The sequence below is a fragment of the Blennius ocellaris genome (assembly GCF_963422515.1).
Source record: "Blennius ocellaris genome assembly, chromosome: 9".
Classification (NCBI taxonomy): Eukaryota; Metazoa; Chordata; class Actinopteri; order Blenniiformes; family Blenniidae; genus Blennius; species Blennius ocellaris.
This window is the reverse complement of record NC_137658.1, coordinates 7,424,223-7,443,184: the sequence shown is the minus strand read 5'-3', so window position 1 is coordinate 7,443,184 and position 18,962 is coordinate 7,424,223. Positions and strand designations below refer to the sequence as shown.

The window sequence follows — 18,962 nt, the reverse complement described above, 5'->3', positions numbered from 1 at the left end:
TGTGTGATGGCAGGTCAAATATCAACACGAACATAGTCTGTCACATATTAGGGAGACAACGATAGCAGTTTTCATTGTTCTGTCAAACACAACCTGTGACACATTGATGTGGCTAACCTTTGTTGTGATATCGTCACATGCTCTTTGTGAGCTAATTTAAAGAATGTAAAAAGTCTGTATAAACATATGCCATTTGCACCAATAATTGGGGACATTAAAGTAGAGCATTTATGAGCTGAATGCAACATTGGCCTGCCAGGTTTTTTTTATTTTATTTTATGGACTACGGCTCCCTTGGCGTTTAAGTATATTGGTCTCAAGGCTCTGCGTCACCTTGATCTCTCCGACCCCTTCCCCCCGCCCAGAGCACTACTCAGTCTTCCCCACAGCGCTCTGCTCTAGCTGTCAGTACTGAGCAAGGCCACCTCTCCTTACCTCTGATTTACATTTATTTCCCTTGCCAGCTTTTATTTATTGGGGCACTTCACATTTGGCACATATCTCTTAGGGAATCATAAGCCCTGCGCTGTACCTTGGCATTCAAATGAGTTTTCCTCCCACAATGCCTCACTGGCACAATTAAGACGGCACTCAACATTTTGAGCAGAAAATCCACCAAAAAGTGAACTTTTTTTTCATGCTTTCGCACATCAAGGGCACTTTTTTGTTTTTGCTTTGCATTATTACCTTCACAAATTTTGCCTAAATGAATACTTGATGAAATGAGTAGCGTCTTAACGCTTTTTGCAAGCCTTGTTTAAACATGTTTGCCAAATGTGCAAAGGCTTATTTGCCCCTGAACTCAAATGCGTCAGACAGTTCGAATAGTGTTGCCTCTTTTTAAAATCAGGCTACAAAGTCATTTACTGTTTACAAAGAAGTTTAGGGAATTTAATCATAATAACTGCACTGAAGATGTCACTCAACCTTTTAATGAATATAAAATGAACCTACATATGTATTTTGGTACATGATTAAGCGATGATGATTGCTTATAAAAGAGAATTAATACAATAATTAAACTGAGCGAAGTGAAAAAGACCATCATTGTAATTGTGACATAATGTTTTATTCATCTGTTTTGTTTCTTGAGCATTCATACTTTTAAGTGCAAATGACATTCATGTAGACATGATCGTGATCTGTGTTTGAAAATCCCCGAGCTCTATGCTCCCACCCTCCCCTTTTCACATCACCTACCAGGGGACTGCGAGGGGAGTGTGAGGAGGGACTAGTGTGGGTGGGTTTAAAAAGGAAGTCATGAATTACCTGTCGGGTGGTGATTTGCCCCGTAGTCTTGAATCCCCCCTGACAGCTGCACTCTGAGACACTGTATGGGTCGGAACTAGTCGACGAGCACTTGGAGAGTGAGTCACAGCCCACCACGAACGTGTTGTCCAAGGGAAGCTCCTGGATCACATGGTGTTTCTTTGGGGCCACAGGAGTTTCTGGTTTAATTTGAAAGGTAGGCTGAGGGGATGCAGACTTGTAATGCTTGGCTAAATCTGGGCTGTCGGGTTTGAAGGTGGTAGGCGTGGTCGCCCAATTGTACTTCCCCATGGTTTGCTCCTCAAGCTCGACAGGGAGATCCAGCGTACCATTAACATGCTCATGGGTGGGGTCGTCAGGCTTGGATTCATCTATGGTCACAAAGTTCAACAGAAGGCTCTTGGGAGATCGCTTCTTCCTCTTCTTTTTTTTCTTGATCTGGCGATTCTCTTGGTTGGGTGACACCCATTCTCCACTCTGCTTGCCCTTTTGTACTACTTTGTGTCTGGGTGTCTGCCGGCAGCGCACCAAAGCAGTCACAAATATCACCAGGATGACGGTCATAGTTCCTGCTATGATGGCTATAACAACAATCACATATCCATTAGCTTGAGGTGTTACCTCACTGTCCCCTATGTTACGGTCCAAAGGTGTCTCCATGCTTTTCCGCAGCTGCTCTTGGATGAAGGTAGCATTTGACACAGTGTCATTGACAAACAAGTGAATGAGGGCAATGGCATGTAATGACTCAGGCTGACCTAAATCTTTGACCTTGACAACCAGCCTATGCAGCCCCTGATCAGCTGCTACTATTTTCTCCTGCAGTGTTATGTTACCCGTTGTTCTGTCGATGGCAAAAAGACCTCGAGGGGAGACCCTAGATGTGATGATGATGCTGCTGATGATACTGTACTGCAGCTCAGCATTCATACCTGTGTCATTGTCAATGGCATATACTCTGGTGACCACAGCACCAGGGGTAGTGGTGGTTCGTACTAAGTCGTAGGAGTAATTGGAGGATGGGATGACGAACACAGGGCGATTGTCATTCACATCGACAACATTGATGGTGACCTTGGCATAGGAGGAGCTTGGAGGTTGCCCTCCATCAACAGCCTTGACCATAAATGTGTAGGAGCTTTGCTGCTCCCTATCAAAGGTGATATTGGGTTTGATCACACCAGTTTGAGGGTCAATGATGAAATTGTCCTTCCCGTTCAAAATGGAGAGGGTTACAACAGAATTATCTCCAGCATCTGCATCAGTCACTGTGATTAAGCCCACAGTTCCATAGAGAGGCAGGTTCTCAGGCACATAGAAGTTGTACTCGGGGTGTGTGAAAGCTGGGCTGTTGTCATTAAGGTCCTGGACGATTAGCCTGACAGTGACATTGCTCTGCAGGGATGTAGAGCCATTGTCTCTTGCTATGACGGTGAATGAGTACCTCTCCTGCTTTTCTCTGTCCAGTCGTTTGCCAACAGAGAGAATTCCTGACCGTCTGTCTATGTTAAAACCATCAGGTGCATCGGGGCCAAGGGTATAGATAATCTCAGCATTACGTCCACTGTCTGCATCAGTGGCACTGATTTTTATTAACTGTGTCGAGGGGTCATTGTTCTCCGGTATGGAAAGCTGGATTTCCGGCTGGGGAAAAATGGGCACGTTGTCATTTTCATCCTTGATTTTGATTAAGACCATAGCAGAAGTGTTCAAAGGGGGTGTCCCCCTATCCGAAGCAACTATCTTAATTGCATATTCTCGAGTCGTCTCATAATCTAGAGGGGCAGCTGTCTCAAGCAGGAACTGATCATTAAAGACAGGTTTCAACCGAAAAGGAACATCATGGTCAGTGTAGCAAGCTACTTTGCCATAAAGCTCTGCATCCTTGTCCGTAACAGTAATTAGAGCTATTTTGGTGTTGAGAGGTGCATTTTCAGATAGCAGAACAGTCCCATTAACTAGGTTGATAATGTAGCGAGTGTCTATCGAAGGAACATTGTCATTAACGTCCGTTACATTAACAGTCACTGTGGCTCTCGAAGGGGTGGAGCCGCCATCACTGGCCAGCACGATGAGTTTATGAACAGGAGTTACTTCTCTGTCCAGAGGTTGCTTCACAGTGATCAGTCCTGTGGAACTGTTGATGGCAAAGTGACGTTTGGTTGAAGAAGAGATCTGGTTGCTGAAGGCAAAATGGATCTGTGCATTGGAACCCAAATCTGCGTCCGTGGCATGAAGCTGAGCGACCGACGTCCCCATTGGAGCGTTCTCTGGCACCGACACCTCCAATTCGCTGTCCTTGAAGATGGGACGATTGTCGTTGACATCCGAAATGGTGACCTGGAGAATGGCAGTGCTGGACTTCGGAGGGTTGCCACCGTCCTCAACCTTTATCTTCATGACAAAGGTGTCCTTCTGCTCACGGTCCAAGTTCTGCTGTACGATAAGCTGTGGCCACTTGTCACCTTCAGGGGTCTCAATGATGTCTAAGCCAAATTCATTGACACTCTGCAAAGACAAGACATTATGTTTAGTTAACTCGATTGTATGACACACACACACACACATAACAGTTAAGAAAACCATTTGGAAGTTTTTATTACATTGATTATACCAATTAATTCCATGAATTAAGCTTCACATACTGCCATTTTTAGGTGAAGAAAAGAAAGATATACTGGTGCTATAGAGTGCTTTTTTGTCTTAGCAGCTTGCATTTGGGAACAGCTTGTTGAGACATTTCCTTAGGTTATGCTGGTTCACTTGAAGCCCCCCTCATGCATTCTGATGAATTTCAAGAACATGTTTAACAGCCTGACACATTCTGTTGTGAGTGCTCCGCTCATCTCATACTGATCCCTGTCAATGTGCAAAACACTATTTCTAGTTTCATTTTTATTTTTTTTATGACATCAACTATAAAATAAATGCAGCAAACAATATCAAATGTCAGTTAATTAATCCTTTCAAACCATGAATGATCATTGTCATGAATCCAGTCCCTCCACCTCTCCAAGAAACTACCGCTTGAGGGGATTCATTTGCCTCCTTAACCTCCTCATGAGATTGCCTCTGTCTTTACTAAAATGAGATTTCACTCTTCCTTCCTATCTTGTGTCATGTTCGAATGGAGCAGGAAACCTTACAACATTTCGACTTCATAATAGAAGAAAGAAACCGCACTCTACAGAGACACACCAACAAGCTCCTATTTAAATAGACCACAAGACCAGATCGCCATAGATTAAGGGAAGGAGAGTGAAAAATCCTGCATATTAGAAAAAAGCTTTTTGCTCAAGAAAAGCTAAAGCAAGGCAAAAGTAATGCCTGAGGAAAATGAAAACAAATGCATGAGTAATCCACACGAGAAACCCGAGGAACTGGCACTGGCTTTTAAGAGTAATTGCTTCCCATCCAAAAAACTAGCATTAATGTTTACAATTTCAAATGGAGTACGGTATGGATCCATGTTGGGGGAAAAGGAGAGATAGAGAGAGAGAGAGAGAGAGAGAGAGAGAGAGAGAGAGAGGGAGGGAGAGAGAGAGAGTGCATGTCAGAGAGCAAGAGAGAGAGAGGAAAGGAGGAGAGAAGTAAGTGACAGAAAAAGAGAGGAGGAGAAAGAGAGAAGGGGGAGGAAATAAGAAGAAGATCAAGCCTGTGAATGAGCTGCATGCACATTATGAAACAAAGAAGCCCTTTGAAGCTCTTTCAGTCAGAAGCAGTTTCATGGTAAAACAAGAAAAAGCATCCTCTTTAAAGAGATAAGCTTCATGCTGCACATAATGTTGGAAGAGATTACTCTGTCTAGGCACAGCTATCAAATGAGATTAAGATATATACATTCTCCTTGTTCAAGGGATGAACATTTCAACCAAAATTCAGAGCACAGGAGTCCTGAGTAGGTTTCAAAATCGCAAACTGTCCTTGTGCCAACACGGTGTTGTAGCCCTCACAAGGAAACGTGCAGCCGCAGCATGTAAATTATTGTGTACTCTGAAAAATTGCTTGCTGAGGGAATGTTGTCAACATGTCAGTGATTGACAGAACTACTTAAAACAGCCAACACTGCAGCAACAATCTTTCAGACCTTATTTTGTGATACTTCTGGCAAGCAAAAGTCATGTAGGGAGAAACAGACATGGCATAACAAACTGCGTTACAATATGAAGGAACTGCCCTATGGATTAACTCTAAATCTAAATCTTTATGCACAATCCAGAACTGTTACTGTTGTAAATGAAAGTTTCAGGAAAACATTGTGGGAGCTGTATTGTTATGAATTACTCCATCCGTACAGAGCTCCCCAATCCTCAGCTGTTTGAATAGTTCAGGGATTCGCCACAGTAGCTCAGTATCTGCCCTGATATTTGGCAAAGCCTGATGTTAATAGTAGGATGTTGAGTTAGAATGTGTCAAAGGGAATGCTGCACAATGATTTATGAGCTAGCATTTCCTCTATGCTTTTGTCTTGGTTTCACACAATTTTACAACTGACAAGACAGCACTCACCGCATTTCAATAAGTTGAAGAGAGCTATCTCTCAGGGTGTGCATCCTCCTGAATGCAGAATTAGTCTGGTGGATTGTGATAAGATCTAGGGCAGGCTAAGAAAAGGCCAAATAGTAGCATGAATCACTTACTGCAAAACCTTAAGGCTGAGCAAGAAGGACAAAGCTCCCTGAACGACAGTGTGCACACAATACTGTTCCTCACTCTTTTGCCTCACCTGCACTGTCCAGATACATATTTTGTAGTTGTAGTTGTTTTTTGTTTTTTTTAACTGAGATAAGTTGTTTTTCATACCACATTGCATGTAGGTCTCAGTGTGCAAACTGGAGGCACTGCATCGGAGATATGGGAGGTCTGTGTAGTGTGCAATTCAATCAGAGTTAGCTAATTTAGATGAAAATGATTGAGGGACACTGATGGAAGCAGAGGTGGTTGACAGTGGGGACAGGTTGATTCTGAACCCCATTTTGTAGACAGTGCCTCAGATTATCTGTGGAGGAATCTTTCAGTCAAGTTGATGACCTTATTAAAACTCAGAGGAGACTCAGATTGGGGTGTGAATATATGAGGGCGACTCCAGTCATGGTGATGCCCAAGGATGGGACTAAATAGGGAGTAGTATTCATCACAAGCTATAGCACCGCTTTATAATGCTGATATAAACTCACTTTCTTGCTCTCCCTCCTTTCTTTCACTCTCCACTCATTCTTTTTTCTCGATCCCTCACCCACCATTGCCCCTGGCTATGATCTCATGCATATAATTAACACACACGAACCTGGGAATTGTTTGCCTCTTTTGTCAAACCCAAGAAAAAGATAATGTGTCAAAATAGGATGCTAATGAAAAGTGGAAATGCTTGACAGTGAACTCTCTCCCTCAAAATGGAATGCCTATAGGCAAGCATGCAATGAATTAATCAAATTATTCTTGCTACTTTGGATTGAAGACTGAATACATTTTGCATCTTCAAATTATTTTGAGAATAAAATTGGTCAGAACAACACTTGAAGCACTTGAGAAAAAAGTGCTTCATCTAGTCAAAAAGCTCAGGTATATTTCAAATACACAAAGTGGATTGCCCTTGGAAATTACCGCAGAAGATGCCTAGAAAGGTGGCAGAAGAGTGAATCTAAGAGGTCCCCAGACTGTCCAGCCACAATAACAGATGTCCACTTCATCACCTTGGCTATCAGTCAGGAAAACTACACACCAAGTAACAGAGCATTTATCTGAATGGTGTGATATTAACAAGTTGACCACTTCAATGTGCTGAAAAGATGCTGGCACTGGATTAATGTGATCCTTCACAATCAGACATCACTGGGAGAAAGAAAGAGATCAATGTTTGCAGAAAGCAAATCTATAGCAAAAATCATCAGCTGAATTTATTTTAGAACTTACTTGTGTTTTTACTGTGTTGATCTGAGTTATTATTTGAATGTATAAAGCGATTGAATCTCCTTTTCATGTCAGTCCTCCTCCATCCATGCATGTGATTGCTTTCTCTGACCTTGACTATTTCTTGGGACAACCATTCTACAATTCAGGTGACGTAACACACTGCTGCACTGATGGCAGTGTTTTGCTCAAAGAATGATTACCAGCCATTATGTTCAGAGTTGGAGGACTTTATAAGATGAAATTACCTGTTGTCTCTCTTAGCTTTGGAAAAGGACAAAGTTTGTCAAAAAGGTTACCAGACTTCTTTCATTAGTCAATTGCGATGACAACTCTTACAAACTCAAACTACGGGCAGTGACAGACCGTGGACAATGGCGTCTATGGTGTTAAGCAGTTCGTAGCAATTTAAGAACCATACCCAGCACAACACAACAAAACTGGGCAAACTATAATTCTAAGGGAGCTTTGGAGACAAATCTCACAGGACCATACAAAGATAGTCCAAGGGTGGCTTAGCGGCCAAGAGCTATTCTAGGAAATGCTTGCACATTCCTTCCCCACTAAACCCCTTGCTTTCTCCTGCACTTCTGAAATAAAAGATACCAAAGGCTGTAAATGTCTCTGGCTCTTTAAACACTTCTCCCTGTGTTTTACTCATATGGAACATTGGGGCACAAGGAAATTAATCTCGAGTACAATGAGAATATAATGAGAAGAACTGAATCAGGCACGCAGAGCCAAGTTTGCTGTAAGACGAATTTCCTGCAAAAGATAATACAACCACCGCCTAGGCACAGGTTTTAGAAAGCTATATATTGTGAAAAGGGCAAAGAAAATTATTGCAGATGATCATCATTATGAGCAGAACATTTGGTTGGTGATTTTCCAGGCATGAACAATTCAGGACATTGCACTGGAGAGGTCTTGGCAGTGGGTAGACTCTTTAAAAATGCAAATTGGTATTCAAGGCAGACGCGGACAGCAGTGATTCTTTTCATTCCAGCACAGTGTTAACTTCATCTGAGATTCCAAGACGGACTTGTCATTTCTGTCTCACGCTGTTATTTCAGATACAACAACTTCTCTGTATTTATTGTGTTTTGGGTTTCCTGCAGCGTGCTTGCATCGCCCGCTTTAATTTCACGTCATGTGTATAAACTTAAGACATCCCCAAAGCGTATCTATTCCAAAAGCTTTAAGTCTTACGTCGTCTGTAAATAAATGGTATATGATATTATCTTTCCTTTCTGAATTTAGGGCAGGATCCATTACGTAACAGAATATTGGCGAATATTGCTACACACCATAATAGAACATCAATTAGATAATGAAAAAAGCTTTTCCTGGTTTCATGCGAGACACATAATAACATAATACTGCTCACTCCTTCTCACTTGCTTTAATCTGCCGTGTTCAGTCCCTGTAACCTGTTGCTAGAAATTGGATATGCAATATGTGCTGTGTCTGCACTTTTGACTGTATGCCCACTGATATTACAGTACAGGATGAAAACTTGCTCGCTTTTACAGCTTCCTTCCATAATGAAATAAAGCATTTCAAATTATTAATGGCTGGCATAAAGTGTTTTAGGCTTTGCAACATATTCCACATTATGAAAAAGTAGGTCATATTTTCATTGCAGGGTTTAAATTAATTTCTTTTGTTTACACATATATTGCAGCAGTACCCTCACTATGCACCGCAGTTTGTTGTTGATTTATAGAACAGATGAATGCAGGGTCTGAATACTATTATCTGGCATCTTAAAAAATCCCAAACAAACAAAGCCATGAAGAACGACATTATACTAATTAAGAATAGTCCATGAATCAGAGCTGACATAGACGGGCGACATGCTGCAGGCACAGCAATGTCAGTTTAATGAATATACTGTGTGCTGAATATTCTGCTTGCATTGAACACAGCCATCGAAAGAGACAATTAATTTTGTATTTATTATCTTGTTTTTATTCTTTGTAATTGTTTCTACAATATAAAATACAAAAGTCATTTAGTACCTTTTTCAATTAGCGGTCAATTAAATGTATGACTATAATAGTTTCTGTTTGTAATTCATACAAGTCTCTCAAGTAAACCAGCAACTTGCTCACAGTTGAAGAATCAAAAGGCCCCTGTGCGTAAAATCTTTCACTATCAGTCTCTATCACTAATTCACTCTAATTAATTTGTACGAAATTACTTTCGGTCTCAACATGAGATTGCAGACATGCAGTAATAGAATCTATCAACTTTAATCTCAATGGAGTGGATCTTCTCTTGGGAATGCATCTCTTCAGATACTTGAATGTTTTTGAGATTAATTTTCAAATTACAGCTCGCAGTTCATCAATTATCGAACCAATTCAGGATACAGGCGAGGCATGAGTAGCATTGCTTCATCAGAATAACGTTCAAAGTTTTACAATAATTGCTTTCTCTTAAGGTTTTACTCCATTCCAACAAGGACTCCATTAGTGTTTGTTTGTGATGCTGAAGAAGACGAACCACGAGTAATTCTCACCTTGACGAGTTCATAATGTTGGATCCCATTGATTCCTACATCGGGGTCAAATGCTGAGGGCACCGGGTATCGGGTGTTGATGGCTGTGTTCTCTGGGATGGAGATGTTTATTACAGTAGATTGGAACAGCGGCGCGTTGTCATTCACGTCCTCAATCAGGAAGCGGATCTTGACCAATCGGAAGATCTCATCTGGCAGAACCGCGACTTCGATCTCGTAATAGCAACGCTTCTCGGTGAAGACCCCTGAACACAGCTTCTCCCGGTCAATTTTGTGATTGGTGGTAAAGATCTCCCCCGTGTTGGCCTCCACCCTCACCAAAGGCACGTCACCTGTCTTGTACACAGGTTTGAACTGCAGCGGAGAAGATAGCCTGATGTTGGGGTCCAGGTTGAGGTCCAGGTCCTTGCGAAGGTTTCCGATGCGAACATTCTCGGGCTGCTCCTCCTTCACCGTGTAGTCCCTCTCCTGAGCCTGGCATAGTAAGACTGCACAGGTGAGCAAGACCACCAGCGCATGAGCTCGACTTGCTAAGTCCATACTCAACAGTAGAGGGGCGATTCTCTTCCACTGCAGCAATTCTACCAGAGGAGAAAGACATGACAGAGAGAGATAGAAAAGGAAGAGACACAACATGGAAAGTCAGTAAAGAGAATTACATGGCATTCAAGTTCAACGGTAATTAGTACTATTTTCTCTGACAGAATGTCTCAACTTGACCCCTTTATCCAAACTAGTTATGAGCCAACATCCTTCCCATGTCTTTGAGTACAAATTAATGGCGGTTTTACACAATTAACCTTTGATGACATCCACCAAGCGAGCAGGCACGTAAAGGTTAGTAGTTCATGCATTCCATCAATCCGTTTCATGGCCATAATAAACATTTTCAGGTTTTTATTGAGAAGCATAAAAGTGGCCGAGTTCACTGACAAAATTGTTTGCTTTGAAAAGCATGTTGATAAGCAACCTTCCTCGAAAAACACTGGTCTCATAGAAGCCTTGATTCACATTTTGAATTTGACGGAGTCAATATGGTGAATTAGCATCTTCCCAAAGTGCAGCTCACATCCAGAATTCAGCTCAATGGTAGGAAGCAGAAATAAGCCTTAAGCTTTGGTGCATGCATGCATGAACACACACACACACACACACACACACACACACACACACACACACACACACACACACACACACACACACACACACACACACACACACACACACACACACACACACACACAGTCGTACTGCTTGACAGCAGCTATTAATGGAGAGCCTCATTTGCTCTGAATGTAAACAATTCAGCTCTCAAATATTTCATGAACGCCCATGTGTGTAAACTAGCACAGCACGATAAGAGCACTGCTCATGGCAACCGAACTGAAAGGAAAATTAAAAGAAATTAAAAAATAAATAATTTTTGGTGCCACCATCAGTCAAATGAGCGACATTTATTTGCGACTTCATTACATCCTCACAGATGCTTTTTTCCCCACCAATATCAAATTTAAACACTACTGTTTGCAGTTACTACAGAGTGGTAATAAAACCCTGAGGAGAAAAATCCAGCACAGATGGGTTAGCCATAACTGAGCATTATTCATTAATACGTCCTTGCGTGGTGAATACCAGTTCATTTGATGCCGTTGCACAACGAAGTCATTTCACTGTTTTATATGTGTGAACGCTTGCCAAAGGGCAAGAACCCCAAGTGCCAAAACCCAAGTAGGTCACTGTAATATGAAGAAGAAATCATACTCTGCAGTACTTGCCCTGGCAGTATACGCTAGTATAAAATATTGACTGCTCTCCACCAGTTAATTAGTAGGCTATATAGTCAGTTACAAGGGGAGCGACTTCAAGTGGTTTGTTAGCTGACTTATTCATTCATTTAACTCCTTTTGAGATATATTTCACAAATGTATGCCTTTCATTTTCACCAGAATTAAACAAATCCTTGTTAAGGTCTGGCCACACAGGCATCAATGGGCTTTTACATTCCATTTGACTTTTTTTGTTTTCACAAAAGAACATAATTTAAATTTCTGGTTTGATTCTAGTCAATATTAACATATCAGAGCTATCACTTCATAGGTGTGTTTTATTTACTTTTCAAAGCAATACTGACCACCTGTACTCATTGCAATTTATTTAATTGTTAATAGTTCCATTACTCATATTCTACTGTGTGTGCTGTGCGTAGGTCCACCAGCTCCCGACATGTTTGTTAATCTCTTATGATTTTCCCCAAAGATATTGGTTTGTTTTCGCAAGGTGGCTTCCTTGAAATCCTACATCAATTTCCTTCAATGAATAGTAAAAGTGTGTGACAGCCATAACACTAACAAATCAAAATTGCTACATTAAACTGCATACATACCTGCAGCAACAAAGGACCAGAAATCATTATTTGGGAATAATAATATTTGCTACTTTATGAAATTTCCATCCATTTACATGAGTCAAATAGTATCTGGTATAAAAGGTATGACTACCTAAACTGCACTACAGGGGTCCAATAAATTGGCAAGGCAACAGCGCTCATAGCCATTGAAGCTCTCGGCCCACTGACAAAGGGGGAATTGATTAAAAATAAGAATTTAATTAAGCTGGTTTTTGAATCTGCAACAATTGCAAAGCATTCATAAAATGTGTAAAAACAGGCTTCACACATTTCATGAAGCAGTCACATGAGACTCATTAAAGAACTGTTGGATGAAAAAAAAAAAAACATGGCTGACATCGATCAGTGTAAGGGTTACTCATTCTACATATACAGCATAGACAGGCCCACGATGTCACGTCAAAATATTGACGAGATATTTCCTATTAGTAACTGCGACACACTTTACTTTGAAGTGTGCATCTTACTGAGAGTGAGCAGCAATTGCTTTACTGTGATGATCGCCAGGCAGTCCAAGGCTGAGCTCGCACAACGCATAATGAAGTTTAAATTACATCCTTAAATGGGATGTGATTCGCTGAAGTGAAAAAACAGAAAAGATCAAAGCATGATCTAGATTTCCTCTCTCTTCTAAGTGACAATAATGTTCTGCAGGATGAAGGGGTGTAGTATGTTTTCCACTCTGAGCACATGTCGATGCATAAATGTAGTCACAAAAAAAGACAATGTTGCACTTAATGTGATGCCAGAAAGCAGTATTTCACTAGTTTTCACAAATACATTAGGATAAAGAGATATATAAAGTGTTCTAGTTCCCAAGTGAAACTACAATGTTAATTCGTTTATGAGAGAAACACGATGCCACCTTCGACCATCCTGCAGCAAAACACATTTAGGTTTCATATTCTATCAACTTTCATTGGATTCTTTTCTCTTAACATTGATTTTTCCAAACATTAGCACTGCTTTTCACATGTCACAACTGCTTAAAAACCTATCCATGAGGTATAAGTTAGGTGAGAGAAGGAATTGTGCTGGAGGGGGAAAAAAAAAAAAAGTAAGAGGGGGGAGATTCTAGGTGTCAGTCAGAGTGTCTCCTTTGCTTACATTTCACTAGTCTCCAGAAATGCTATTTTGAGCCCCAGACAGCAGCTTGAATCCAGTAGGCAAACTCAAGCATCCCTGCTGGGAGACACAGTGAAGAAGAGCAGGCCGGCCCGAGATCACTTTACACAACTGTGTGATGGACAGGTCTTTCCTCGCGTTTGCATCCGCAGAAGGTAGCAGTGAGAGGGGAGACATACAACTAGTGTCAGCCCCCAGCTTCACCCCTAAAGGTGCCCTCACTGGAAACGTTCAGTGTAGCTACTCCGAGGCTATGATCCAAGATATTTGGAGTCCTTTAACTGTCAAAGCCAGATTCTTTTACCACGGATGTATCTATCAATATTGCCTGTGGATTCAAAGACATTTTTAGAAGAAGGTATTTCTGGATTTAATACAGCTGATTGTCTCAAGATTTCTCTCTTTTAACAGCTTAAGGATCACTGACAGCCTGACAGACCAGGTTTCTCTCTTGATCAGTCACTTCTTTTTCATTCCACATAGCAACTACAGTTCTCTTCAGACGGTGGAGAAATGAAAGTTGTTCTCTCTTGGGAAACTTTCACAATGGCTTTATCACTAAGCCATACTACAAAAGGAAGCCGGGGGATAAAATTGATGTGTCATATTGTTAGTTATAGATTGAAAAGGCTCAGTGTTCAGATTTAAATGACTATGAGATTTGATCTTTCATTGCTGGAAAAGGGCCATTTGCATCAAAGTTTAGATTCATATTTTGCAGCATACAGTTTGTATAAAATCTGGCAAGATAAATGACAAACTGACCGATTTCAGACCATTCTTGTGATATGGATATAGTAAAAATGTACTACTTGGATCTTTAAATATTTTCATTGTGTTGTTTTTTTCACCCTTTGCAAAGTGAAAAGCTAGTTTTCATTAATGTAACTTGGACCTGAAGAGGGCAGTCCATACATGCAAATGTAATCCTAAAGCAAAACATATAAGCGTTATCCTTTGAGTGGAGCCCTGATGTGAGCTTTACTTTCTTTAACTTCCTTTTCCCCAAATGAAAACACGTTAAAGTTCAAATTTAACTGAAGTGCATAAAAAATAAAGAATGTACATAATTTAAATCATTTGTAGGTAATTCAAAAACGATCTTGCACTCACATGACTCACATACACAACTGCTAATATGGGCATTTCACTTAACAAAACATGACATAAACTCACCAAATAGATTACTTATCAACTTTTGATATTTTAAAGTTTTAACATTGCAAGTGAATATTATTGTAGTCCTCATCTCTGACTTTGAATACAGGTAATTGAATCATAGCATAGTTTGATTTATGGGAAGTGGAAACTATGATTAATAGAGGCATATTAAGGGAAATATCTAGGTTTCACTTGACATATCATGGGAAAACTTATATGAGAGATTTATATTGACTAGATGTGACTGGGATGGGACGTTTGTGGGAGTTACACTACAGCAATAACATAAACTCAGCTTGAAAACCCATATATCAAATCAGCAATACAACATGTTGGGATCCTGGTTTGAAACTCAATGGACTCTTCTTAAAACTAAATCTGCTCTACAGGTTAATGATGACAAAACTTGATTTCACTATATAGTTTAATCAATCAATGGCAAATAAACTAAATTGGAAATCCATTTGAGCTCAATGTGCTGCATTTGTGTCTACCTGGATGTGTAATGTAAATTGGAATGTGCAAGTGGTGTGATTGCACTTTGCAAATCAAACAAATAAGAAACGTGCTCCTCGATCAGGCTGAAGCCAAAACACACGACTCACCTTGGGAAAGCTCCCATTAGTGTTTGATTTAATTCTCCTGCACATATTGAGTTCAACGGGCCTTTGAAAACCAGTCCAATGATAATAGATTGCATACAGAACAGGTATAGCATATTAGGTACCCAAACAACCAAAGGTGGTGGTTAATCCTGGAGCCAGGTGGGATTTACACTATTTGAACTGATTCCTATTGGCATTGTATATATGTATATATTTATATGAACACACACATATATATATATATATATATATATATATATATGTATTCCTGTTGAGTCGGAGCGTGAACAGGATGATAGCCCCCGAGGTTATGGTGTGTGACAGCTGAACCGCTTGACCAGGAGCGCTCCGTTCGCGCGCACCCACGCACCGAGATTAGCGGCCAAGCGGCTGCGAAACCTGCGCTGAAAAAAGTCCCTGCAGTCGAATGCTCTTGGAAAGTGGGCCTATCTACCTAACGATCAGTGGCGAACAAGACTAAATAACCCCCCGAAGTCGTGAGCAGCCGTGCGGCACACGCTAATGCGACAACTCATCTTAGATTCTCCACGACGCACCGTATAAACGGATAATTTCTATTTACATGAGATGCGCGGCAAATGCTGGTGTATCTCCAAAGCAGCTCTAGGGGAAAAAAAGAAAAAAAAAAACACACACACACACACACACACACACACACACACACACACACACACAACCCACGAAACACCAGAATGACCCACTATAGTAGAGAACTGATTTATCCAAGTACCTTGTAGACTGTCGCTAAATTTCCGTCCGGGCTTATGTTGCTGTCAGTGATTGTAAATATCACACAGTTCCTTTGCCAGTGTTGGGACATCAATTTGATTTTATAAGGAGAACATAAATTAGGCTGCTGGGCGCTCTCCAGCGTTTCTAAATGCGCGCAGAGGACTGACCACTGATGCGCGTACGGGTAGAAATCGCTAAAGTAAAGCACATTTCGGTCCCAACAGTAAATTTTGAAGAAGGAGCAAAGCTTACCTTTTTTCCCGCTTGGATGGGATGAAAAATCAGCCGTGAGTGTTGCTGCGCAGAAACATCATCGGTTTATATAAAAAAAAAGAAGTGCCATGAATTAGTCTGAAGGGGAAACGGCGAGAAAGGATCCTTCATCAGAGGCAGCAGAAAAAGGCAGTGAGAGTAGGAAGGGGAAAAAAATGTTATCCACTACTTATCCATGAGCTAAAAATAAATAAATAAATACAAAACTGGTCCTCGCGTACAAGACGGAAAAAAAACCGGAAATAAAATCGAATGAAAAGAACATGAGCAGCGATCAACTTTGTTTGAAAAGGACGGTGTAATTCCTCTTCGGATGTCTTGGGCGAGCAATCCCACAGGCGGAGATACGCAGTGGTCCACGCGTGTTTTACATAAACTTTGTATCAAGAGCGAAATTTGCCCTAAAACAGTATTTTAGCAGCCGATCATTTCTGGCATCAAACTTACACGCGTGCGTAAAAACAAACAAACAAACAAAAAAAAAACACCTCAACACGCGCGTAAAACTTCAATCCGGCAGGGCAAAAATTAAGAAGAAGAAAAAAAGACTTCTGATGAAGAACTGCAAGCTTTTACCTAATTGATCTTATAACCACTTGTTTTGACTGACTCAAGGTTGTGCACGCTCCCCCCTCCAAAAAAAAAAAAAAAAAAAAACACTCTTAAATGAGTGATGCGGAGAGCGCATCGCCCCCCCAGTGGAGTTGGATCAAAGTGTGCCTCAGTGCAGCATCACTTACAGGAGCCGGGATAGGCGGTTCACCGTATCTGTCTGCTAAGCTGTAGATGTCTCAGTAGTATTGTATGAACTCAGTTCCTCAATGCTGCCCACCTCTCTCCCTCTCTCTCTCTCTCTCTCTCTCCCTCCGACTGACATCATGGTGAAGGAGGAGCCTGCCGCAGATTTAAGAGCGCCGGTCCTCTTAAAGCCGCACTGCGTTGGAGAGATGCGTGCAGCGAAACTTACAGTAGGATGTCGGGGTGTTTGCGGACCACAGATGCTTCTGCTGCTGGCAGGAGCCACGGAGCTCCAGAAATCTGCCTGAAAGCAAGAGGGGGGCACTGTTCTCTTTTTTACCGAGCCTCGTTCCTGCTTGTTATTTATTTCTCGTGGGGTCTAATGCAACACTGGCGTCTCTCAGTCATGATGAGCTTCAGGTTCTTTTCAGACTTTCCTCTGCGTGTCTTAATGTAATTATTGCCCCAGTTGGGATTTGAAATTGTCCTGATTATGAGATAAGTTCCTATTTTCGAATACATCCATCTTTGAAATAGTTCCTTACAAGGGCGGAACCACAATTTTTATTCTATTTTATTTTTTTTGGGGGGGTTGTTTTTTTTAAGGGGGGCAGGCGCCTTAAACCTGAAGAATTTGGGATCTCTTTAAGTAAAAAAAAAAAAAATTAAGAAAGAAAAAAAATAAAATGATTCAGTTAATTTACTTAATTAGTTATTTTTTTATTTTATTTTTTGTAAACGGGGCACATGTGTCTTCTTTATTTCCCATGTGACATATCCTCTTGGATATATTGTTCTCTTCAACATCTGCTTCTTCACCACAATTAATAAGATATTCAACAGAATCCCAAGCAATTTAAGTGGGTCTAAATGACAAAAACACCATTTCAGCATAATTTATTTTTATGTGTTAAAAAAAAATATATATAATTTTTTTTAAACATAAGCGTCAATGTCCTCAAAGTGAAATCAAGGACATATTAAGCCTCGTCATCTCTGTCAATAAATAGCTCTCAGGTTTTGGTTTATTTTTATGTTTTTCGTTGAGAACTTTACATGGTTAGCGTTACTGAGAATCAATGATAATTCAGAGGGCCACAGAGAGGCTGATCCTCCACTGAAGCTCAGCCACTCATACCTCTGAGGACAATTTCAAGAATTTGTACGAATATCAAAAAGTAATTAGTTGGCATAAATTAGATGGCTGTGAAAAACCAACAGGTATTTTTATAGTAGTGATCATGCATTTAGCACGGGCAAGGAATACATGTTCAATCATCCACCTAAACCAATGTCTTGCAGCTTTAGAGCCCACTGTCAGACGGGCCCCAATGCATATTGATTGCTTCAAAAATCACTAATTACATATTGTCAAGCTGTCACTTTCCTGCTGTGGTGGGCTGCATGAGTGTTTAGCCTTCAAACACCCTACAGTGCAGTCTTACGAGAGCTTTTACAGGGGTTTTAAAGGGTTGCAGTCACACAAGGTCGAATCTCCATCACGGACATTGTGTTACAGCTGATTACCTTTGCCCCTCCAACATGACCCCCCCCCCCCCCCCCCCCCCCCCCCAATAACAAATAACTGTAACTTTGCATTTTAACAAGTTTTGCCTCTGGCAAGGTTTCAATTCACCTGTTCAATATTTCCCTTCACATTATGTCATGTCACACCTTTCATTCCCCAAAGAGAACAAGGGCAGCGACTCCACCAGATGAATGTTTCTGTTTGGCCCAAACTGGACAAACCATCTGTCAGCCTGTTTCCACAGTGTGAACAGCACAATTCTGACAAATCTCAATATCAAATCCAAGCTAAATCACATTTGAACAATGTATGAAACTCTCAACACTCCACACATACATATTTATTTTCATAACCACAGTGGGTTGCTTGAGGGGTTGTGTTTTCCTTCTTCCATGTTACTGTATCCTGGTGAGAACAATCGTGCAAAAAAATGGATGTCAGGAAAAAAAAAATCTAAACTGATCATAAAGACCTGCCTTGCGAACGTAGCATTTGAGATGAAATTTAAAAAAAAACTGAAAGGCAAATGCAACACCGTCAATCGGTCTTCAGAAAAATTAGAAATTACGTGTTTTAGTGAGTAAATGTTATTCAAAAATATATGTTATCGTAATTTCATAGCTGGTCTCTCAGGATTATTTGCAGGAGTGCAAAAAGCAATCTGTCAAA

At 40.8% G+C, this 18,962-nt stretch overlaps 1 protein-coding gene across 1 annotated transcript in view; it reads right to left on the bottom strand.

The window, feature by feature from the left end:
- Positions 1-10,243, bottom strand: part of pcdh11 (protocadherin 11) — a gene marked incomplete at both ends in the record, with an annotated part of 117,901 nt that extends 107,658 nt beyond the window's left edge. Inside the window, 2 exons of the mRNA XM_080502502.1 lie at positions 1,270-3,777; positions 9,704-10,243. Of these exons, the coding sequence (XP_080358628.1) occupies positions 1,270-3,777; positions 9,704-10,243 (3,048 nt within the window). The remainder of the gene's footprint in view (positions 1-1,269; positions 3,778-9,703) is intronic.
- Between the last annotated feature and the right edge of the window lie 8,719 nt (positions 10,244-18,962).